The sequence below is a fragment of the Cupressus sempervirens genome, chromosome 6, assembly GCF_028749045.1.
Source record: "Cupressus sempervirens isolate cs-2001-9-10 chromosome 6, ASM2874904v1, whole genome shotgun sequence".
Lineage (NCBI taxonomy): Eukaryota > Viridiplantae > Streptophyta > Pinopsida > Cupressales > Cupressaceae > Cupressus > Cupressus sempervirens.
Genome location: NC_143123.1, coordinates 48,003,201 through 48,028,795, shown reverse-complemented (window position 1 = coordinate 48,028,795; position 25,595 = coordinate 48,003,201). Strand labels below are relative to the sequence as shown.

The window sequence follows — 25,595 nt, the reverse complement described above, 5'->3', positions numbered from 1 at the left end:
GAATCCCAATAACAATACCACAATTTAGTTTTCAAGTGTATAGTTTTCGAGTCAAACTCACTCATTCATTTTTCACGAAAAAAGGTTCACAAGAACCCATATCTCACGAGAACAAATAGAACACTCACCACATCTAAAACAATATTGAAAAAGTGAAACATTAGACCTCTATAAAGAAAAACCCATCCTCTTGAAAATGTCTCCTATTTGTCAAACTTTTTAACATTACCATCATTCCTTCATTCTAATCCCCAGACAAAAACATTCTCAATGTCACTATTTCTATGCAAGTTCAACCTTGAAAAAAACTTCCATTGTTTTCCACTTCCACTCAAGTCCCAAATAATAAATTTAAACCACCCTTTCTCCATTCCCACTAGGAATTTAGGAAACAAAACAACAAAATCTGAACCTGATTAGGGGAGAGGACCCAATAGTTGAGCGGGTCCCAATAGTCGATCACCCTATCGTGAACATAGAATCCAATCTTCCAACACATTTTTACTATATATTGTAATTAGTTGATCTATTTGTAAATATAAAAAAATTCAAATGTTGATAAAAAATATACCAATACTTGAACAGATGAAAACTTATAAATGTTATAGAAAAATAAATAAATGAATTCATTAATGAGTGAAATAAATAACTTTTTATCTCAAACAAAATATCATAGCTATCTAATATGTGTGTGTCACTCAAAACATAATGTGCTTACTTGAATAAACATTGATATCTTAGTGTACACATCGTATTCTTATGTGTACAACTATTGGGGTACAAATGTATATGCATAAAGTAAACCATATCAATAATATGTATCATCACAAATATAAAATGTATCATCACAAATATAAAAGGTGAATGCCTATAAATGCCTTGTATTTTCTTATGACATGTGTGAGATTGTCGAAAAAAAAATAGTGTTCAACTAATGGTCCTTTTGTGTTGGATATATGTTGTATTTTATATAATAATGTGTTATTTTCATAACAACAAATAATTTTTTTGTGTTAAAGTATTTGTCTTTTTGTATTATTTATAAAAGTTATATATAACAAATATTTATAATTAATAATAACTATTTGGTCCATTTAAGTTGCATATATGTTACATTTTATATAGTTATACAATATTTTATTAACAACAAATGATAATTTTAAATTCAATTCATTTCAGTAGGTGCACTATTTTAATGAGTTGCCTGATGAGTCACACCTTCAAACCTTAGTTGTAGGTAGTTCAATGTCCATTTCGACATCCCATATAGCGGCTACATTTTGATGAAGTTAGCCCCCAGACTACTGGTTCCTCTCCCCTAAACGAATCGCAGCTTTTGAAAAATTTCATTTTCATTCTCGGAGACAAAGAATTGTTCTGCACTACCATCAAACCCAAAGAATATCTTAAACTAATCGGTTCCCTTTCGAAGGCCCATGGATCAGAATAAAATAAAAAACCCGCCAAATACCCTTACCAGGAGAATTGGAGAATAATTGTTCCTGTATCGAATCGCCATGGGCGTGAATTGAATCAGAATTTCGCAAAATGCGAGAAGGCGGATTGGAAATGACGGTCGCCGCCACCACAGCCGGAGCGGCAACATCAGCATCGGTACTATCCTCAGAAGACGCGGCCGCCACAGCGCTGTGCGACCACATACGGAAAAAGGGCTTCCAATCGCACATATTCTCAGACATAACAATCTCCTTTCTGTCCAAAGATTACCCTCTGCATAAGATCGTCTTGTCCCAAAGCTCATATTTTTTGTCCCTTCTAGCCGGGCCGTGGAAAGAGCACGGCAAGGCGAAGATACAGCTTCAGATTGACGATTCCAATGTCACCGCACAGGGGCTCGAAATTGCACTCGCTTATCTCTATGGCGTCACACCCGTCTTGAACCAGCAGAATGTCGTGGCCGTCTTGGCAGCGGGGTGTTTTCTCTGTCTGGACAATCTTTGTGATATGAGTGTGCATTTCATTGTTGGGGATTTGAGGGTTGAGACTTTTCTGACTTACCAGATGTTGTCGGAGCGACATTGTTATGGGAAGCATGCGGAGACTGTGAGGGCTGCCTGCTGGTCTTTTCTTTGCTCTCATGCCGCCAGAGAGCTGCTGCATGTCTTGCCCAAGCTGTCTCTTCAGGTCAGGTCTTGGGTTATTATTATTATTTTTCTTGAAGTTTAGTCAATCAGGTTTTGGGGAAATTCCGAATTGTTATGTGTCCTTTCGGGTGAATTCTTGTTTCAAATTTCAAATTAAAGTATTGCTTTCTATACTATTTTAACAACTTTCTCTTGCCGGGCGTTCTTCAGTTTAGGTGCCCTAACTGAATCTAATCTGCGTTTTCTTCCATAAATTTTAGCCGGTCCTCGCCCATTCATGTACGAGCATCACTTTTTGAAGGCTTGTATGTGGTTTCATGGTGTAGGAGGCCTTGCACCTTCCCTTTTCCGTTGGGATTCAGAACCTTCTCTGTTATGTTTTTTTGAAGGACTTGCATCTGGCCTTGTCTTTTGGGGTATGAGTATATGCGACACCTGGATAAATGCATCTGATCCCATCTATTGGTGTATATCTGTTGTGTCAAATTCCTTCTAGACTTGTATACACATCCAGAATAAGGTGCTGTAGTTTGCTGATCTAAGGTCACGTTGACTGTTTAGATCAAAGTAACGAGAATCGGAATCGGCACGGCCGAATCGAATCGTGAATCGGGGGTGAATCGCCGGTGAATCGGCGATGAATCGGCAAATTTGAAAAAACCCTTTAAATGTAGAGATTTTAACAATTTAAGACTTATTTCATGCACTGTTTATTGAATATAACTTAAACACACTATAACATCATCAAATAGAAGTTGAAATTTAACATATATAAACATGGAAGTTTGTGTTTGCCACATGGGGTAAAGAGTTTTTATAAGACAGCTTCACATCCAACACCTACTCCAAGTGCTTCAAAGCATATCACCCCTCTCGAAAGGCTTGCTCTATTGTTCTCTCCACCACAGACACTCAATGCCTGCAACAGCTTCAGGTCTCATCAATTGGTGAGACTTCCCACGACTGATAACCGCAGCGACTGGGGGTCTAGGGGGCAACGCCCCCAGCGGGGTCGAGGGGCAGCGCCCCGGGCGCGCTCCCTGTCGCGATACAGGGTGGGGTCGAGGGGCAGCGCCCCCGTCGCCAAAACCAAATTTGCACTCTGAAATCCACACAAAACTATATGGAACACAGTGTTTTTGTGATTTTCTTCTGATCCCACACTCTTTCTGGGAACCGCTGATGTTTTGCTACCTGATTATGTCTTTCCCTTCCCTTGGGCATCATCCGTTATGCATTCTAAACATTTTTTATTTGTTGTCATTTTTTTTTTTTTTATAACCTATGGTTCTTCTTTTCTCTTCTCCTCTCTTCTAGTCATGCTTAACAATTAGAAGGCCCTTTAGGGTTATAACAAAGAGGAAAGGTAAAAAAGAAAGCAAAAAACATAAGTGATTTTTTTATTATTTCCAACTAAACATGCATGCTGTTGCCAGCCGATTTTTGGCGATTTCTAATGGCGATTCAGGCGATTTTTTGAGTGAATTGCCGATACATGCGATTCAAGTGATTCACCCGATGAAATCACCGATCACGATTTCCGACTCCAAAAAAATCGGGGTGCATGAATCTGATCGCTGAATCGGCGATTCACGCGATTTCACCGCGATTCTCGTTACTCTGGTTTAGATACTCTACACCAAGAATTGGATGTGGTTGTTTCCCCGTTTGGGTTTTAGTTTGCCTAGCTGTCCTATACAGAGTATGGTAGATTGTCTGTTTAAACATTATCATTTGTAAATTTTAGCATGCAACATGTCTCGTGGGTATTTGAACTCATGTTGCAACTATGTGAGTCATCGGGACTTACTATTCAAGTTCATCAGATTTGACAAAGTTTAATTATTGGGTTTCTTGGGGCAGTTCTTTACCGAATTGACTCCAGTCTAGACATGTACCTGGCCTTGTCTGTTTGGTTTAGACTATTCACAGAATTGGTTTTTATAGTTTTTCGGTTTAGGCATTCAACAATTGTATACCAAAGAATGTAACCAGAAATGAATGTGGTTCTTTCTACATTTGGGCATATAAACAAAATTTAAAGTGAGAATTTTCCTTTAAATATTAAAATCTTTGCACATATTACATATGTATTTCACGGAGTTAATCATTTGAATTCATCCTATTTGTTAATGTCTAACTAGTAAGTTTTCAAGAGTTTTTTAATTCGTAATTGTGACTTTTATGGTAAATTGATGTTGTTGTAGTTGTAGTTGTATTAAACAAAGTAGATGAGAACTCCTTATATAGATTTACAAAGACAATGTTTCTAAAAGAAACAGTTGTGAACTAAAGACAGAAATTTAAACTACCTAATAAAATTAAGACTAAGTAAGATGACCATCAAAGAAGCATTACAATATTTTAATACCCTCTCTTAATTGTCATTGTTTAACTGCTGTCTTTTGGTCACAAATTTCGCAAAACATTCTGTTGCTGAGACCCTCCCTGGATCTGTGAAATTTTAATGACCAAGAAGCAAAGATCCATCCGAAAAAGAATAGAGAAGGGTGCCCCCTTCTTCCAAAAGCTTTGCCAAAAAAGACAAGAGTGTGCCATTGACTCTGCTACTAACCCTCTTGGAATCAACAAAGCATTTGAGCAAAAATGACCACAAAACATCTAACCTAATGTTGGATGACGAAGTTGCTCTTCCCTAGAGACAGAGACAAACACTGAGAACAACTAGAACGATTTTGAGAAAAAATTGACAAACTATTTAAACTTTGCAGATGAGCATGATGCCCCAAAACAATTTGCAAAAAGCCATGACTTTTTAAGGAGAAAAATCAATCAAACACATTTTTTGAGGTGAAAATCGATCAAAACCAAACAACAGAATCAAAGATACAAATCAGAAATACAAAGCTTCATTTTTTTAGAAAAACAATTTAACCCAACATATAATTTATGAGGAAAATATTTTAACCCCACAAAGGAATCACACACAACTTTGTAATTTATAGAATCCTAATCTTATTGAGGGAAAAATATATGAAATTTCATCAGATAATTTTTGAGGAAAAGATTATAAACGCAAAGAGATTTTTTTAAAGGGAAAAATTATGAAAACCCATCAGAAAAATCTTCATGAAGCAAAATACAAGACTACACATGGTAAAACAGCACATGCAAGCAACAAAATGCATATACAAGCGACTTGTAAAGACAATCAACCTACATGCAAATGTATGCAACCTTAAAAAATCAGAAACTTTTGCCCAAACCAAGAAATTGAGCAATGAAAACCCTCAACCAGGCTTGTGATTTTCAGCAAAAATCTTTGATGACAAATCACAAATTTTGTAAAATACTCTAATGATTTTTATTTCAAAAGTAAAAAAATAAAATTTTGGAATAAATTCCACATCAAAAGCGGCTCAAAATTTTTAGGAAAATTCGCCAATTTTTATGAAATCCCACTGACCAGCTCTGATACTATGTTATGGTAAATTGATTTTGTTGTAGTTGTATTAAATAAAGGAGATGAAAGCTCCTAATATAGATTTACAAAAATGATGTTAATAAAAGAAACCATAGTAAACTAAAGACAAATAGAAACTATCTAACAAAGCTATCAGATTTCCACAATCCATTTGAATTTGATATATAGTTTCTGAATTTAATTGTGTAGTATTTTTTCCATCAACTTTTCGGAACACGTGACATGATCCATCGTTATGATGCAAGAGAGTAACAAGGAACAAAAATATTACCAAGTAAAGACTAAGAAAGATGACCATTAAACAAATATTACAATATTCTAATAGTGATACCACTCCGTCAAGTAAGGTTGTTATTCTTTTTAGATGTAATTATTATTAGATTTTGTTTTGGAAATATTTCTCAAGGATTCTGTCTTTTTTATGGTTCAATTGTCACAAAAAAAGAAGACACAGAATGATTACCAAACTATTTGGAAAATTTAATGGGAAGTCTCTTTAGGTAAGAGATGCAAAAGATCTATCTGTAAAGGATAAGATTGACAATGAAGAAAGCAAAGGATCAGAGCTCATCTAAAACAGTAAAATGATATCTGTACAGTCTGTCCTTAAGACTTAATTGAACATTATAAACTAAATATTACGGCAGTACTTTAATGCTTTCCTTATATAGTCAATCTACTAAGCATACCAAGTTCATGTCAGAATTTTACAATTTTTTTAGGACTCAAGGCCTTTGGTAAGAATCTGCTATTTGATCCTCACTTGGATAATACTGCAACATCAGTGATCTTCTTCAAGTTGTCAAATGAAATGACTATGTTCGGAACACTTGTGGAAGACTGGATTCGTGGCAAGCTTTAGAGCTCAGTTTTTGTCACAAAACAAGGGTGAAGGCCACACTCGAGATATTTTCATGTAATAGTGACATTTCTTGTAGGCCTATTTTACTTACGTTGTGCAATTCCCTGAAAATATGCTTGTTATTATAACAGTTTTTCTAATTTTGATGTTTCTTGTAGGAAAATGTTTGTTATGGTATACAATTTTCTGAAATTATGGGTATTATGAAAATCTTTTTAGTATTTCACATAAACAAGAATTCTACCCAAGATCAAATATTTAGTAGGTAATCACAAAACTGTAATTTGAATAATAAACATACGAGACTGATCTTAGAACTGCTTATTGAATGGAAGAAAGGAGCTACAATTATAGCTCCAAGATCTCAATTTCAACAAGGATGAGAAAGGCAAAAAACCAAACAACAAAAAGATTGTGTTTATAAAGTTTCCAAATCTGAGAAGGTAAGACGAAAAATATGATCCCATGAGAGAAGGAATTGACATGTACTCAGTTATCCTACTCTACTGAGTAATAATTGTGTCAACACCCCCCTTCAGTGCAAGGGGAAAGGTGAAATATAAAATAAGTCCTGACTACCAGTCTTAATTATGTACCCATGTACAATGATGATAGCCCTTGGAAGATAGGCAGGAGAAAACACATAAGACTGAAGTCTCGCAAGAGAGGTGAGAGAGAGTCCACACACTTCCTTTTCAAGCATATAGTCCATGATTGTCGAACAATATTCCTCTCCTTGGAAAGAAATAAGACCCATGAGGAATGTAGGATATTATCCTAATCCTGAAGGAATTAGAGAATAAAACTCAGAATAGAGCATTTCTCTAGAAGCTACATATGTGTTGTCACATTGGTGCTGAGAATTGTCACAATCAAATCAAGTGGCTTAGGCCAAACAAAATATGTGCGAAAATGAAACTTGTGAAAATGGATCTAGAACAATATTTAAATATGAACACATCCTCTAAATGCCTAAGGATCTCCAAGCAACTACCAAACTGTGTCATATGTTGATAAGATGAATAAGGTACCATGTACCATGCAAGGTTCAAGTTTGGTAACCATTGATATTTTGTGCTCACCATATGTAAGACAACTAGACAGAAAAAAATATGGCACTCTTGCAGAAAGTGTCAATATTGAAGTAGATGAGAGCAGAGCAAAGAAGAAACAAGAGGGGCTGAATGTGCCCTCATGATGTCCAAAGAAGATGAATATGCAACTCCATAGGAGCGGTCATTAGAGAGGTGATGTATGCCCTCAATTGTGTTCTCCATGTTTGAAAGATGGTACTCAAAACAAATTTGTATTGTCTATCAAGTACTCATACAAAGTAGCTATATCTAAAAGATGCTGAATTTGATCCTTAAACGAATAAATTAAGAATCATTGCAAGCCATGGATGCAACAACATTAAACCTTGAAGAAGCAATAGGCAATGGAGATGATATCTTAATGCATGTCATCTTGATGCAGTGCAGAACCGAATGAACCCCCAATGGAGGTGATCCAATTCCCAAAAATTAACCGCACAACGGAAACACAACACAAGATACAAGATTTGATACCAAACTCAACTCTTTATTCATAAATCAATTGATTACTTGCAATGTGCCGGGTTGTAAGGCCTTCCTGGTTACGACCAAATACGAAGCAAGTAAGAGTTCTGCAAGATCCAACCCAAACCCTAGCTAGTCTAGATTTGCAACACAACAACACTTTGGTAGAAACTTCCAACGAGATCTAAACTTGTGCTCGCAAGCCACTAAGCAATCTCCTTGTTTCCCAAGCCACAACTACTAGCTTTGCTCACAAATTCGCTCCTCTCAGCTACTCCCTCTTCTCCATGTTGGATGAATTATGATTCAAGACTCCACAAGACCCTCTACTTATACCCAACTAAGCCACAAGTCGGCCAAGTAAGTTACAAATTAAATAAACCCTTACATTAAATGCATAATTAAGCCACAAGTTGGCTTACAACAATTATTAAATACCAAATGCCTTAGTCGGCTTACAACACCTATTAAATGCACCTAAGATAAAAATCCAAGGCCCAAATAAATCCATACATCCCTACAATCGGTCTACATCACGATCACACGCATTAATACGCCAAGTCAGCCGAGCAAATCCACAAGAACTCCATCCTGCAAGCCATGCTGTCAAGCGTCAGCAAAAACCACAAGCATTGCCGAGCTTCCATAAGTATTGCCGAGTTCTACATGTGTCAAACAACCAACACATGTCGAGGAACATAGTGATCGAGTAACAATGTAGATGCCAATCAAACCTATAGCGACCGAGCTCCTCGGCCAATACTACACCCAAGAATTGCCCAATAATGACCGAGCATGAGTCCTCCTACGATCGAGTTCTCCAACTCCAAGGTCCAACCACTTCACTATGTAGGATTGCCAACTTCCCCAAGATGCTCTTGCATCAGAATTGCTCAATAATGACTAAGCATGAGTCCTCCTACGACCGAGTTCTCCAACTCCAAGGTCCAACCACTTCACTATGCAGGATTGCCAACTTCCCCAAGATGCTCTTGCATTAGACACCCTAGGTGTGAAAAGATGTTCTTAGTAGTTGGAAGAACATCTTCTGGGATTCAACATATAAATCCCAAACTGGTTCTTTACATACATATCCTCCAAGTTATCAACTTGTACACTCTTTCCCTTGTTCTACTTCTGCCAATCCTTTCTATCAATAGACAACTGTTTTCTCTACTTCTTCACATCCATCCTTTGGTGTTCCACAGGTCTGTTTTCCACGCTGATCTCTAACCCTCTTAGAATCGTTCAACTCAACTCGACTACCAAAGCTCAGGTTCCTCCTATCAAGTTCATTTTGCAAAGGAATCAGGGAATGCTTCCTGCCACCTTTCTCAACAGTAATCAAATTCTTGACACAATCATGCATAACCCTACAATCATACTGCCAAGGTCTACTAAGCAATATGTGATAACTACTCATGTCCATAATATCGCATGACACTTGATCCTTATACAGTCCAATCTGAAAATCAACAAGACATTGCTTCCTCACTTCCAAGGCATGTTCATCTTGTAACCAACCAATTCTATAAGGACAAGGATGTCTCACTCTCTTCAAACCAAGTTTCTGAACCATCTCCTCAACAACAAGGTTATCCGTACTATCACCATCCACAATCACATTCCAAGTTTTACCACCAGACTTACAATGAGTCTTGAACAAATTATTCCCTTGACAAGGTTCCAATGCCTTCTTACTAAACAGTACTTGCCGAGCCAACAGATTCTCCCCTTCCTTCTCAGGTTCATTGACACGGTCTTCAACTTCTTTCACCATAGCAACTCTCATATCACCAGCCTTCTGTGAATAGTCAAAAGATCTGTGACCTTCACCACATCTGTAGCAAGCACCCTTAAATGCACCTCTATCTGTCCTTTTCTTCTACTCGACAGGTTTTAGTTCATCTTCAACAATCTGTTTATCCTTTGCTGAGTGGTCTTGGATGTCTCCTCTTCAACTTATTTTTTGCCTTCAGAGCATACTGATAAGCATCCTCAACCGAGCCAATCTTCAACATACCAACCTCATCCTGAATATTGAATCTCAAACCATTAATATACCGAGCCACCTTTTCCTTAGACAGTTCTCTATGTCCAGACTGAATAGTCAGCTTTTAGAACTCCCCAGTATAATCTTTCATAGAAATATCCTTTTGTTTCAGATTCTGCAACCTCTTAAACAACTCAAGTTCATAATCAACAGGGATGAACTTAGCCTTCAATTTTGTCACCATCAATCTCCAACGAGTGATCTTTATTTCACCCTCTTCTTCTCTATCTCTTTGCAATTCTTTCCACCAAAGAGCAACATGTCTTTTGAACTTAGTTTGTGCCAACCTCACTCTGAGTGGATCTCTAATATCCTCCACATCAAAGTAGTCTTCCATCTCACCAATCCAATCAATCAGGTCTTCAGGGTTCAATTTACTTGAAAAATTGGAAACATCCATCTTATGCTTCAGCTTCAATTGAGATCCAGATCTACCCAACTGACCAATCCTATCTTTCCTCTCTCCATACGATCAGTTTTGTCTTCGCCATTAGATCCAACAACTTCAAAATCTTTAGTGACTTCCTCATAACCATCTTCAGTACCCACATTCCTAGGTACACCAACAATAGCCCTCATGATCTCATTTTTCATTAGTTTCATCTCAAATCTGAAATCTATTTTAACCTTCTTTGAAATCCTTGCTTCCACAACATCACAGAGATCTTCAATAGCCCTAGGGTCTAATCTTCTCGTAGGCATCTTCCAAGATTTTCGCAAGCCATAAGCAACAAATCTCCAACCAGATCAAACCTTGGCTCTAATACCACTTGATGCAGTGCAAAACCGAATTAACCCCCATTGGAGGTGATCTAGTTCCCAACAATTAACCACATCGTAGAAACACATTACAAGATACAAGATCTGATACAAAACTCAACTCTTTATTCATAAATTAACTGATACATGCAATGTGTTGGGTTGTAAGGCCTTCCTGGTTATGACCAAATACAAAGCAAGTAATAGTTCTGCAAGATCCTTCAAGATTCAACCCAAACCCTAGCTAGTCTAGATTTGTAACACAACAACACTCTGGTAGAAACCTCCAACGATATCTAACCTCGTGCTTGCAAGCTACCAAGCAATCTCCTTGTTTCGCAAGCCACAACTACTAGCTCTGCCCACAAATTTGCTCCTCTTAGCTACTCCCTCTTCTCCATGTTGAATGAATTATGATTTAAGACTCCACAAGACCCTCTACTTATGCCCAACTAAGCCAGAAGTCGGCCTAGCAAGTTACAAATTAAATAAACCCTTACATTAAATGCATAATTAAGCTACAAGTTGACCTACAACAGATTTTAAATACCAAATGCTTTAGCTGGCTTACAACACTCATTAAATGCACCTAAGATAAAGATCTAAGGCCCAAATAAATCCATACATCCCTACGATCAATCCACATCATGATCACATGCATTAAATGCACTAAATCAGCCGAGCAAATCCGCAAGAACTCCATCCCACAAGCCACATTGCCAAGCTTTCACAAGCATTGCTGAGTTCCATAGGTGTTGAACAACCAACACACGTCGAACACTGTAGTGAGTGCCCAACAACAGTGTAGATGTCGAGCAAACCTACAACGACTGAGTTCCTCGGCCAACACACACCTAAGAACTATCCAATAATGATTGAGCACCAGTTCTTTTACGACCAAGTTCTCTAACTCCAAGGTCCAACAACTTCACCATGCATGATTGCTGCCTTCCCCAAGATACTCCTGCATCACATCTAACTACACTACTTATCCCTAAATGATATGATAACACAAGATGTCTGAGTCTGAATGATTGATATATTTGTTTTGGAATAGAAGAATTTGACAAATTAAATTTATGTGATTATCATTATTCTAAAGAAGTTTTAGTTAATCAGATTGTTTCAGAAAACTTTCATTTTTATCATGATTTTTCTTTTGACGATAACTTTATTTGATCTTACATGATGCGGAAGGTTTACAAAATACTCAAATGGAGAGGAGAGCAAGAAATATGATTATCTCCCCCAAGATTATGCAAATATGAAACCAACAAAAGCAAATGAACAATCAAATGATCATCTCTTGAAATTTGCACAAGCTGGGGACCTTGTAGTAAATTATGATGATGGCACCTTAGGCTTAGTATGATTAAAGTTGCCACTTGAATAACCGCAATGTGTTCTTGAATTTAGTTATTTACTATTACGAAGTAATTGGTAAAATACTTCCTTTTTATTAACAGAGACCGAGAGGTCTATATATACAAAAGAATAAAACGATGTTTCCTTAGGAAACAATCGTAAATAATAGAAACATTCTATTTACGCTAAAAGAAGGCTAAAAAAGCTAATAGATAACTACAACTAACTAAATATTAGAAACATTCTAATATTTACAATAGATCACCATTAACTAATAATAGATGTTTATCTATTATAGTAATACCCTCCCTTAATGGTTAATCTATCCACAACACCAAGTTGTCCTTTGAATTTGACAAACTTATCAGGACCAAGAGGCTTGGTGAGAATGTCTACAGTTTGATCTATGGTAGGAACATACTACAAGTCTATTGTCCCATCTTCAACTAGCTATCATATGTAGTGACAGTGAACATCCACATGCTTGGTTCGTTAATGGAAGACTGGATTTCATGCTAACTTGATAACGCCTTCATTATCGACAAATAGAGTAGTTGCTTCTGCTGGTGACATCTGCATATCCCCAAGCATCTGACGAAGCCAAGCAACTTCACATCCTTCCTTAACAATCCCTCTGTATACGGCCTATATAGAGAAGAGAGAAACTTCTTGCTGTTTCTTACTGGTCCATGTGACAGCACCGGATCCCAAGCTGGACACATACTCAAAAGTTGACTTTTTATCATCAATAGAGCCTGCCCATTCTGAATTTGTGAATCCACTAAGTTTAGGATTAGAACTTCGAGAGTAAAGAATTCCATACTTTGAAGTGCCCTTCACATAATGAAGCACATGCTTTGCTGCCATCCAATGATCGACCTTAGGAGTCGTTTGAAAGCGTGAGATGTAGCTAACTGCGAAGCTAATGTCAGGCCTAGTAGCAGAGAGGTAGATGAGGCCACCTACTAGTTGCTTGTATGTAGTGTCATCAACGGGAGGAGAATCAGACTTGGTTGATAACATGAGACCTTTCTCCATGGGTGTAGATGCAGGCTTGCAATCCTGCATATGTAATTTTTCTAATAGAGCCTTGACATATTTGGACTGAGAGACGAATATACCAGAAGACTATTGCCAAACCTCAACAACTAGGCAATGATGTATGAGCCCAAGTTCAGTCATATCCAAAAACTGGCATAAATTCTATTTGATTCCCTGAATCAAAGATGTTGAACTGTTAGTGATGATCAAATCATCCACATAAATAACTAGAGGGATGATGTCACTGTCAGTAGTCTTGATGTACAAATTTGAGTCTGAAGAACTCCTCTTGAAGCCTTGATAATTGAGGTACTTATCAATTTTATGTACCATGCCCAAGGGGCCTGCTTCAAGCCATAGAGAGCTTTTACCAAATTGAGAACATGAGGGTCTTTACTAGCAACCTCGAAAGCAGGAGGCTGCGTCAAGTAGACCTCTTCATGGAGATCATCATTCAGGAAATCACTCTTGATGTCCATTTGATGGACCTTCTAGCCAAACTATGTTGCCATGGCTAGGACTAATCTAATTGCGCTCATCTTTGCAGTAGGAGCCAAAGTCTCCTCATAATCAATGCCCTAACGCTAAGAAAAACCCTTCGCAACTAAACAAACTTTGTTCTTATCCAAAGTACCATTGGATTTGTATTTGAATTTGTAAGTCCATTCGCAGCTAGTGGGTTTCTTCCCTAGTGGAAGATCAAAAAGGACCCAAGTGTTATTCTTCAGTAGGCTCTGGTGTTCAGATGTCATGGCCTGTTCCCACTTTGGAATTCCTTTAGCCTTGAAATATGTTTGAGGTTCAAACAAACTATGAATGTTGGACATAAGAGAAAAGTTAACAAATTCTGTAGGTTTGCTCTTTTTTCAAGCAGTTCTCCCATCAATGAACTCATCATCACGAAGATCAACAAGTGTCTTAGCCCACCACTTAGGCTGGAGAGGAGAATGACCAACATTAGTATCAGGAGATGCTTGGTGATCAGATTCCTCATTAGAAGAATCTGGATCATATTCAGGTGAAGAATCTACAAATCGAGGTGATCTTGCAGGAGAAGCAGGAGGTGTCTGTACAGGGATCACTGATATAACTGGAGCTCGAGGAGCTACTGGATCCCTCCCATCAGGTGAATCTAATGGAAGCCTAACTCCCAAATCATGAGCCTTCATAGGCTGGTCTATTGGATTAGGAACAGGAGAAACATGCATGAATGGTCCTCACTTCATCAAAGACTACATCACGACTGTACAGGAGACGAGATGTTTCAGTGTCGATCAAGTAGTAGGCTTTGTGAAGACTATTGTATCCAACAAGCATAAGTTTCTGACTCTTGGCATCCAATTTGGTGCGTGATGCATCAGGGATTTAATTAAAAGCAAGGGAGCCAAAAACCTTTGAATGACTGATTTTGGGCTTGCAACCTGACCAGGCCTCTTCCGGGGTTTTACCTTTGACCACCATTGTGGGTGACCAGTTCAACAGATAAATTGCAGTGTTAACTGCTTCTGCCCATAACTTCTTCGGAACATATCTATGTTCGAGCATGGATCGAGCCATCTCAGTGATTGTTTTGTTCCATTGTTGAACTACACTGTTTTGTTGTGGTGTGCGGGGTGTGGTTAACTGGTGTTTGATGCCATGAGTATCCAAGAAGCTAGAGAAATCATTAGAACAAAATTCCCTCCCATTGTCTGACCTAAAAGTAATAATAAATTTCCCAGACTCTTTTTCAACTAAAGGTTTAAACTTCTGAAATAGAAGAAATGCATCTGATTTCTTTGTAAGGAAATACACCCACTAAACAACAAAAAATACTTGGACCCAAGAACAGAAGGAGTGGCCATAGGGCCGCAGATATCGGCATGAACAACTTGAAGTACCTGAGAAGCGCGCCATGAATCACCACTTGTAAAAGGTGTGCGATGTTGCTTCCCAGCTTGGCATGCATCGCAACTCCAAACTGCTGAATTTGAGTCTCTGGCAATCCAAGGACAAGCTCATCTCGAGCAAGCTGAGAGAAATAATGCACATTTAAGTGCCCATATCGCTAATGCCAAAGTGTGCTAACAGAAGACCGCCGAGCAGCCATAACTAAGTCCCAAGAATCACTAGAATCAGTAAGTCCTGCAACTTGAGTCGCCTTATCATTGATGGTACACTGATGTGAACTGAATGACATCCAATTGTAGAGAATATCGCAGCAACTGAATGATAGAGTAGATTTAGTTCCATCCTTGGAACATAGTACACATCAAGGAAAATGAGATTCCTCCTAGTAGATTGAATCTGAATGTTGCCTTTGCCAACAACGGTGTACTCTTCTCCACCACCAAAAATAACAGAATTTGAATAAGGCTAGTAGTCAATAAACTAGTCTCTGCGGTGAGTGAAGTGACGAGGCACCTAAATCAATGTACTAGGTAGACGACTTCACATGATTTGCCGGTCTTTTAGCTATGAAGATGTAAAAGGCAGATTTCGTATGCTCAGTGTGCTCTGCACTCTTAAATTCGAGCTGCGAACCTGATTGCTTAGATTGTGCAGCTTAGCGTTTCCGACATTCAACCTTCATGTGACCAAACTGGTGGCAATAGTTGGCATTGAATGTTCTTCTGGGAGTCGTGTGAAGCTGGACCAGAAGACTTCTGTTGAGACGATTGCTGAAGCTTGCTTTTATTCTTTTGGAAGGGTTTAGCAACAAAGTCTTGCTTTGTGGAGGTGGAGCTAGAACTGCTACTGAATTGTTGTTTCCATTGATATTCCTAAAGCAGAAGTGTGCAGAGATCAGTGAACTTCAAATCAACACTAGAAGACATGATGTTGAGAGTCTCGATAAAATGCTCATAGGACTTTGGTAAACTCCGAAGAGTGATAGCCACAATATCCTCTTCTTCCATCTTGCGACCGATGGCAAGCAACTGATCATAGATTTCTTGAATCCTATTTAGGTGTGCTTGGAGCGAGGTTCGCTCATCAATGATAATAGAAAATAGAGTGTTCTTCAAAAAGAAAGCTCTGCTTTTGTCAGAAGTCTCATGAAGACCTTTGAGATGTGTCCATATCTTGGCAGCTGTCTTGTCGGATGGAATTTGAGAGAGCCGATCATAAGCCACGGATAATTTGAGAAGCATCACCACCTCTCGATTATTCAGATCCCATGTATCCTGATCAGTACCAGGAGCAGTTGGATGCTTCGTAACACCTTTAACAATTTGATTGGTATTCTGATATTCAAATATTGCTATGATCCGCTGCTTCCACGTGCCATAATTTCGACCACTGAATTTGGAGTTGTGCTCGAGCAAAATGTTTGTGAGAGATGCCATGGCACTTTTTTCAATGAAAAAACATGAAAACATGTAAAGGCGCATTCTTCGAGGCAAAAAATGGAAGACCCAAAAAATTTGAAGGATGATTGAGAAGAGAGCTCAAAAAACCAAAAAGAAAATATTGTCGATTTTTGGATCTGTTGGCTCGGAAATTGAGGCACAAAAATTGAGGCCCCTAGAAAAGTTTGATGACAACCCAATTGAGCTCTAGAAAAGCCCATCAAGAATTTGGAATCAAAATGTTTTCAAGCTCAAAAATTAGGGTTTCGAAAAAAACCCTAATTGCTAGCCATTGAAGGTCAAATTTGTAGAAAAATGTCATTTTCTGGTAAAAAGAATGTCGGTTTTTCTTTTCAAGAATGGATGTGCATGGACAAACGTTGTTGAAGAGGGCAGAATTGACACCAGAGAATGGTGTAGCAGGCGCGCGTTTGGAGAGAAGAATGCAGAAAATCGTCTGCAAAAGACAATGCATGTTTCAGCAAAAAAACGTCACTCAAACAAACACGATTTTTGTTGATGTCTGGCCATGAGAAGAGGAGCTGTGATCAGCAAAAAATCGCGATTTGTAGCTAAACTGAGCCCCCCATCAAGCAAAAAACGCGCGCAATAGCAAACGCATTTTTAGAAGTTGTGATTTGGAGTGCAGACGTCTCTTTGAAAAAACCCTAGTCGGTTGTATAGAAAAACAATTTGCAATTGGATTAGCTTTGAATTTCTCATAAAAATGGAAACCCTAGACGAGTTATAGAGAAAATATTAGAAATAAATTTGAAAAATTTGAGCAAATAATTTTGAAAGAAATTATAAATTTTTTGAAAAAAATTTGAAGTATCGGCTCTGATACCATATTACAAAGTAATTGGTAAAATACTTCCTTATTATTAACAGAGCCCGAGAGGTCTATAAATACAAAAGAATAAAGTGATGTTGTCTTAGGAAACGATCGTAAAGAATAGAAACATTCTATTCTAGCTAAAAGAAAGCTAAAAAAGCTAACCGATAACTGCAGGTAACTAAATATTAGAAACATTCTAATATTTACAATAGATTACAATTAACTAATAATAGATGTATATCTATTATCGTAATATTTGGAAATGCCGAAAATTGGCCATTGAGTTGAACTACAATTTTATTACAGAATGGGATAAACCAGTGTGCACCAATGAGTATACAAAAATTATGCACTTCCGAAAATTGTTCCCAAAAGTGATACTTATGAGCCTGAGCGAAATCTCAAGATTTCCCAAAATGAGTTTTGCTTGAATCATTTGTGGGAATCCGTGATTTGTAGAAATACTGGACCACCAAAATCAGGAATTGTCCTCACCGTGAAGCTCTTGATAAATGAGTTTATTTCAAATTAGATGGTTTGAAATAAGTTAATTGAGCAGGAATTGAGCCTTTTAGTTCAGCTCCAAAAATTAAACTACATTGTAGAGGTGGTCAAGTTGGGAGGGAAGAAGATGATGGCATACTGCCCTCGCTAGAGGAAAATTCCAAGATGCCTCGAAGAAGTCACCTTCAGCTTGCCATAACACTACCTTTGTATAATAAAATATCATTGATAGAAATTTTGGAAATTGTTGAATTCATCAAGAAATTGGTGCAAGGATAAAATTGTGGTTTGGTCATAGAGGCTAAAAATATGGGTCACTGCTTTGGTGGTGGGGAACACTGAGTTTCTGCTTTGTTGTCACAACCTTTCATATTTAAAATTTCTCTGTATGTTATAAAGTTTCCCTATTTTTTAAAAGCTGCCCCTGCTGTCCTCTAAAAACTGGCCCAAAAGTACACCCATACCAGAAACACGTCCTGCTAGCAGATAGGGATAAATTATTATACCAATTATATCCTGGTTGCGGTTCTGTGTTCTATTATTTCTCCTTATATCTGAGGGCTTTCTGAGAATTTTAAGATTTCCTCATTTTTAACATCTTTCATCTTTGACTTGGAGATTGTACATGTCTTATCTAGTTATCTCTTGGATCTGTGCCATGTGCTTTATGCGTTAGTAAGCATTGTTATTGTGCTTCCATGTTCTCTTGTCCTTTGTGCGTTTGGAGGTCATAATTGGTTCCTTAAAATTCTCTTGATTGTTCTTAATTTCACCTTACTTTATATTTTGTGCCTTTTTCTCTGGAAGACATGTTTTATTTTGTGTTTTTTTTGTTGGAGCAGATACAAATTAGATCCTACTTCCTTTTTTATCTAAAAGGGAGTCCTATCTGTATTAGGATGAGGATCCCCTTTGCTTTGCCTCTCATTTGCGAGAATATCAAATTCTCTGGCAGTAAATTTCCTTGGTAGAGTTTTTTCCAGATCACGAAACTAATGCAATTGAATTCAAGATCCTATTAGACTTAATTCATGGCTTCAGGTAAAGTTCCTTTAATCTCGTTGGTGGTTCTCAATTTTTTCGTGACCAACATTGCAGATTCCTGCTATTTAAGATTTTTCATGCACATGATATGGCAGATACTGGATATGCCACACCCCTTCCTAGTACATGTACTGGCATAACCAGTATGCAAATAGGTAAATATGGCTAGGATTGCTGCCTTTAACCAAAGTCTAAACAAACTTGGAGCTGCACCAGATTTGCCTGGATTCAGTGATTTAATTGACTGTGCCATATCCGAGGCTTAACATTTTCAAGAATACAAATTTAAACCCTAAAATGAAACCTAAATATTTTGCACAAGTCTAGTGTGAAGCAGAGGTAGGCTCTTTGATTCAACTTTACTTTTGTTTTCTCTGTTGGCTTTTTTGTTTACCCAGTTGATTTTAATTTCTATTTTACCCGTTTTATGTATCCTGTAGGTGCTAATTTCAAAGTGCATACTGTGTGGCATGATCAATTCCTTTTGGTGTGGCCTCTAAGTCATATTTTTGAGCACCTTTTGTTGGTTTTCCCAATCAAGTGGTAGCCCTGGGAAGAAATGGGAAATTTATTTCTGGTAAAAGAAAAATAGGTTTAATTTTATCTTAATGAATGGTGATCACGGCCTTTACTCTGAAGATCACTTGTACTTAGCTGGATAGAGCAACATCATATATACTACCTTTCTCTTCTCTTCTCCAGAAGTGGTCACATTCCAGTATCCATGTTCCTGCAGCACAGGCCTCCACTCAGTAGATATGGGTGATCACAGATAAGGTTGCGTCAATCTTCCTTTGTGATTGATCTCTCTGCAACAAGATTAACCCCTCCTGAACTCCCCGTGTGACACAGCCAACTTACTATAATTCTTACACACCTGCGTTCTGTGCCAAAAGGTTGGGGTGCACCAAATGCCTCACAGACATGCATACCTTAGCACATATGCAGCCTTAATTCTTCATATTTGTTTCCTATTATGACCTTTTCCAACTTCTTATTACACTTTCACTGAAGAATGCTTTTTGATCGTTTTTGTATTCATCTGCTTGGATTTTTTATGCACTGCTCACATCTTTTAACTTGATGGTGGCTTAGGAATCCAATATAATATCCCATTCTCTGAAACATGAATCCCATTTAAGGTTCTACTACTACATGTTGATAATTTATTTGCATCTTTTAGATTCTGTAAAAGCATCATGCAGATATTTGCTATTTCTATTCAAAGTTGAATACAAAATTTGTTTACGAGACATTTTTAGATGAGATTGGTAGTATCTGATTTGTATTTGACATTTACTTTCTTGTGTGCTTTGTAAAAACATATTTTGCTGGGAATATCTTTATGTTAATACTTTATGTCCATTTATATTAAGTCTCATGATTGCTATCTTCGTGCAGGTTCTCTGTCGGCTTCTCAAGTCTGATGAGATTTGGGTTCCAAATGAATTAGAAAGGCATAAACTTGCAAAACAGGTTCTTATTGATTGGAAGCTTGCTCGAGTGAAGGTGGCCAATACTCCTACAGATTCAGCTGCCTCAAAAAGACACAAGTTAAAGTTCACATCAGCTCATAAATCAGTAAGGAGTAGGAGTTTGCGGTGTAATAAACTTAATTCAAAGATTAGTAGAGGAACCAAGAGAAAAGGCTCTCCTGTTTGCTCAAATGAGATTTTGTCACCCCAAGAGAAGGAAGTTGACTCAGAAACTGATCTCCAAAAGCTGAAACGGCTGTGGGAAGAAAATGCTGCAGATTCTTCATATGGATCCCCGGATGATTTTGACATGTGTATCGATTTATTTAGTGGGAATGGAATCATATATGCACACATGGAGGTAGATGAGCTGTTTTCAGTGAAGAAGGAACTCGAAGATGCAAATCTGCCTTCCGATGCTATAAATGACAGTATATGGCAAAATGCATTGTTAAATAAATACTTGGCTAGGCTGGGTGAAAGTCACACTCGTGGTAATTCATCTGATGACGATGACCTAGAAATGGATGATGACGAGGACGATGATGATGAGGATGATGATGAAGATGATGAGGATGAAGATGAAGATGAGGTTGATTATGATGAAGAGGAAGAATCGAGCGATCGAGATTCTGATGATTCAAGTTCAAGGAATGCAGTGAATACTGAATCACCCAAGAGATTACGGGTTGAAAGCTGTTCACTGGTTTGCTTCTCATGCTTAGAGTTAGATAGTCCTGAGTCAGTGGAATCAAAGAGAAAGAAGACAACAAGTGGCTTCACATGGGCAGCCAAGCCAGATATAGGAATGCGGCTAAAAGATTTTCCTCCTTTCAGATTTGGGGTGGAATATATTTGGAAGGACAAAAAATGGAGTTTAGATCCTAAGTATAAAAGTCTTTTCTATGCTGGTTCACTGTGGACAATTGCTGTCACATATGAACTGGATAATAGCTGGCAATTTGGAGTGCATTGTCAGAGCAGGAAAATTGTTTTTGACGGGTACCCTTATTCTGATACTAGGAAGAAGGTACGGTTCATGGCAAGGCTACACCTTAAAACAGCTACAGGATTGTGGCGAGTCACTGGAACTGGCCTACGAGGTGACTCAAGGAACTCAGTTGGAATGCAGTTGACGGCAAAAGATATTGTCCAGGATGAGCCTTTGAGAATTTCGGCTGCAGTTCAATTGATTGATGATTGATCATCTTATTTCCAGCTCTTTCCGGGGTTTTCTTTTTTTGAATGTTATACATTCTAAATTTAATTATTTTTATGTGTACAAGGACAAGTTTATTGGTGTCATTCTTGCTGACAAGTTTATTGGTGTCATTCTTGCTGTTGTTATGGAGTCATAAAAATGACAGTTTGAAGGTTTTGACTGGAGCCCAAAAATTACAAGGCATGAAAGATATGCTGAATACAAAGATTCCCCCACAGAAATAAAATTTATTTGGAAACAAATGGCAAGGTCAAACTTGATTGTTTTGGAACCAACTGTATTACTTTACATGTAAGTTTGTAGTATTATTTGCCCCCATCGTTATAGCCCTGCAAGTCTACTTTTCTTCAGAAGGCTTTTTATCATTATAAGCTGATATCAGGATTTCTAGCAGTATGTTTTTTCAACTTTGACACAACAATCTCCTTGGGATATAGGCAGGGCTGACCTCTAATGTCGTAGCATATTAAACAGAAATCAATTTTTGGTTTCCTTGGCAAGAACATATTTTATGGCAGAATTTTCACCATGGCTTGACAGCATGGGTTCTTGCATGCTCTAGACTACCTTATGCTTGCACCACATGGCGTCTGACTGTTGAATTTGTGTCTAGCCTGAGCAAGTTCTCAGGATTCCTAAATGACCTTACCTTTGTATTTATGAATGGAACTTGCATGAAATTGGGTGTGCTATGATGGATGAAGGCTTTAGGTTATTTTGGTACACTTCGATAAATTGTGTCTCAATTGTAATGACACGTCCTTGTTTTTTCCCAGTTAATTATACATAAGTGCTGTACCTATTTCAAACTACGTAGTGTTTTACAAGATCTGGAAGATTTGTATTCATGTGTTAAAAGGGTGTTTTTAAGTAGTCTGTTGGGGTGTGACCTTCCAGCAAGTTGGAGCACTCCACGCTAATGTTGATTGCTTGGCAGGACTCAGAGTCTGCTCTCTGTGGGAGTTGGTAAATGGGTGGTTTTGAATGCTCAAAGTCTCAATAATTTTTTTTTTTAGGCCTCAGATGTGCAATTTGAGAAATTGATAAGTTGGCAATATTGTGATATTGCTATCAGGATTCAACTCTGTAATTTTTGAGTCACAATAACCCATCTATCAGGAAAATGAATTGAACACTTTGCATTTAGATGATGCTCACAAAGGTGAAGCATCTGGACTTCTTGGGAGGTCACCCATCCCAGTACTACTCAACCATGGAGTTTCCTATGCGTTATGTAGTTTTTGAGTCAAACTCTTCGACCCATGTTCACAAGAACCCGTCTCTCATGCTTTGTGGTTAAGTATGCTTGAGTTGGAGTAGTACTGGGATGGGTGACCTCCTGGGAAGTCCTGTTGCTTACCTCTGTTAGCATCACCTAGATGCAATGAGTGCTAATTGTTTCTCTTCATTCGCATGAAAGATGGGTTATTGTAAACCACTACTCATTAAACATGGATCAATGAGTTTGACTGAAAAACTACACAGTTGAATCTTGATAGCAATATCACATTTTGAGAAATTATATATGCTATATATATCTTTTAAATACAGATTGTTTGTCGTGACAAGATGGTCGTACAAGATTGGGATCCTTGATTTGATGGGTTCATGCATATTGGTGCCAGTGTTTATGTCTAAAATCAATGCCTTTTGTTCATACAAGTTTTCGCTACACTAATATTTAGTCATTTATATTGCATATAAATCAAATTATGTTGATGGTTTAGAACCATAAGGGTTCAGGGTTAGATCATGTAAGATATAAAAACTATAAACTAATTAAGCTAATGAAGGCTGATGCCTGAAAAATATAAAAACTATAAACTAATTCAGGTATATGGATTCACATTCTTATTTTATTGTGTTGATTAGAAGTTAAAAAGTGCACATTAATGTCTTAAGAATAGTCCGGAAGGGCATTGCAAAGTAGGGCTCTGAAACACCAAAAGGAGTTTTGACCTTGGTAATCTCAATAAGTGTACAGGGGAAAACTTGAAACCAATGGGAGAAATCATCTCTTAAGACAGGTTGACAGTACAAGAGAGGTTGACGTGATGTCTATATTTGGTATTAGTGCCTGCAAATGTAGCTATTTTCATTGATTTGTAGAAGGCGAAATATTATTGCTATCCAGTGGGATCAGATAGAAATGATAGTGTACTTAACTACAGACATTTCTATTTCAATTTAGAAAATGAATTATGTAATCAAGACTGAACAAAACACTTGCATGTGAATTTATATCGTCAATTTCAAGTTTTTTTGCTCAGGGTTATTCAACAAAGCAAGATTACGAATTGGGGCAGGGAGGTGAAATGCTCGCCAGAATTAGCAAATACATCACCCATAGAGGAGACACTTCGCTATTTCTTATGATCGACACTTCTCTATTGCTTATGATCTCCGCTTGCTTTCATAACTTAGTAGACAATAATGATAATGAAATGAAAGATTCTAATGACGTCCTTGAGAACAAACAGTCTATGGGACACAGAACATAACCCCCATAATTCGTCTTCATGCTCTTTTCCATATCCAACCTCCTGCTGTTAATGATGTCTAAGGAATCTAGCTGTTTGGATATTCTTCTCTTCCTTGAATAGCTGGTGCATGTTGTCAATCTTAATGCCTCTTTGTAGACGAATATCCTTATAAGCTTTACATTACATGGTGAAGTGCTATTCTGTTTGAACTGTTCCCTGCATGTTCGTTGTGCCCACTTTTCTTTGGGTATCTTCCATTTCCCAATTTCACACCTGAGATAATGTGACCCCATCCTCAATTGAGCAACTATCAACTTTTCTTTCCCTGTAATAGCTGTCCCCATATATATATATATATTGCCATTTCAAGATGGAAAATTGATGGCCTGAGCATCATAAATTGCGTGTATGTATATATATATTTTTTTCTTTTTAACGTTTCAAGATGGAAAATTGATGGCCTAAGCATCATAAATTATGTGAGCTTTCTCCTAATTTTATTTTCGGGCTTTAAAAACTGTGTAGTTACAGGCCACATTTGAAACAGTGTTGTACAAGCTGGAACCGCCTCGCCACACTTCAAGGTTCGAGTTCTATCAAATCATAATTTTTCCTAATCTTATCCTTTCTGAGATTTTTAGTGTCCAAAATTTGCGTTTCTTATTTAGCCATTTTGAATAAATTGACAAATTGAATGAAAACATTTTCAATCCGTTTTGAATTTTCCTTCGTATCCAAAATCAACTTTTGTTATTCAAATCTAATAAAACATCTTTAAAACTAGTTACATGGCCTTCACTAACAGAAGTACAAGCTATTAAAAGAAGCAGACGCGCTGATAGAACATGTAGCAAATTTACGATACTTGGCTGCGCCTAGATTTTGTTTCCGCTATTTCACCTTCGAGATTGTAGGGATCTCGAGACCTTAAATGCATCTAGAGCTCAAAATATTTGAGAAATGAAAATCTGTTTGAATTTAAGAAATTATAGACAAAATAATAGGAAAATTACACATGAAATGTATCTATAACTAATTCAAACACGTGAAGTATTTGAGACCTATAAAGCCGAGTAAGAATAGAAGAGTGAACGTGTACAAATCAATGTGACCTGTAAACTCGCTGTTAAGCTTGTACTCTTGTTAATGAAGCCCATGGAACTAGTTTTAAAGATGTTTTATTCGATTTGTCAACTTATTGAAAACACCTAAATAACAAAAGTTGATTTTTTGATTCTAATAACATTTCAAAATGGAACGGAGACGTTTTATTCAATTTATCAATAAACAAGAGCTTTGTATGAGCTTGAGTTCCTGTCTTGGGAGTCCGAAGGAGGGTTGTTTGGTTGTTTGGGAAACATCTAACACACGATTGTATCCATTGTATACAAATGAAAAAGTATTTTGACAGACATTCAATGTCCTTAAAAATGAGTTTGTAAAAAATCTTTTACTTTGAGATGTTTATGAAAAAAAATAATTAAAATCAAACTTAAAAACTATTAAAAAAT

The 25,595-nt window shown here is 37.4% G+C and overlaps 1 protein-coding gene across 1 annotated transcript; it reads left to right on the top strand.

Moving 5' to 3' along the window:
• The first annotated feature begins 1,259 nt into the window (after positions 1 to 1,259).
• Positions 1,260 to 21,843, top strand: LOC149551062 (uncharacterized). Its single transcript, XM_089786635.1, has 2 exons — positions 1,260 to 2,145; positions 20,306 to 21,843. Exons 1-2 carry the CDS (start codon positions 1,549 to 1,551, stop codon positions 21,581 to 21,583), a joined length of 1,875 nt encoding a protein of 624 aa, XP_089642761.1. The 5' UTR covers positions 1,260 to 1,548; the 3' UTR covers positions 21,584 to 21,843.
• Positions 21,844 to 25,595: the final 3,752 nt, after the last annotated feature.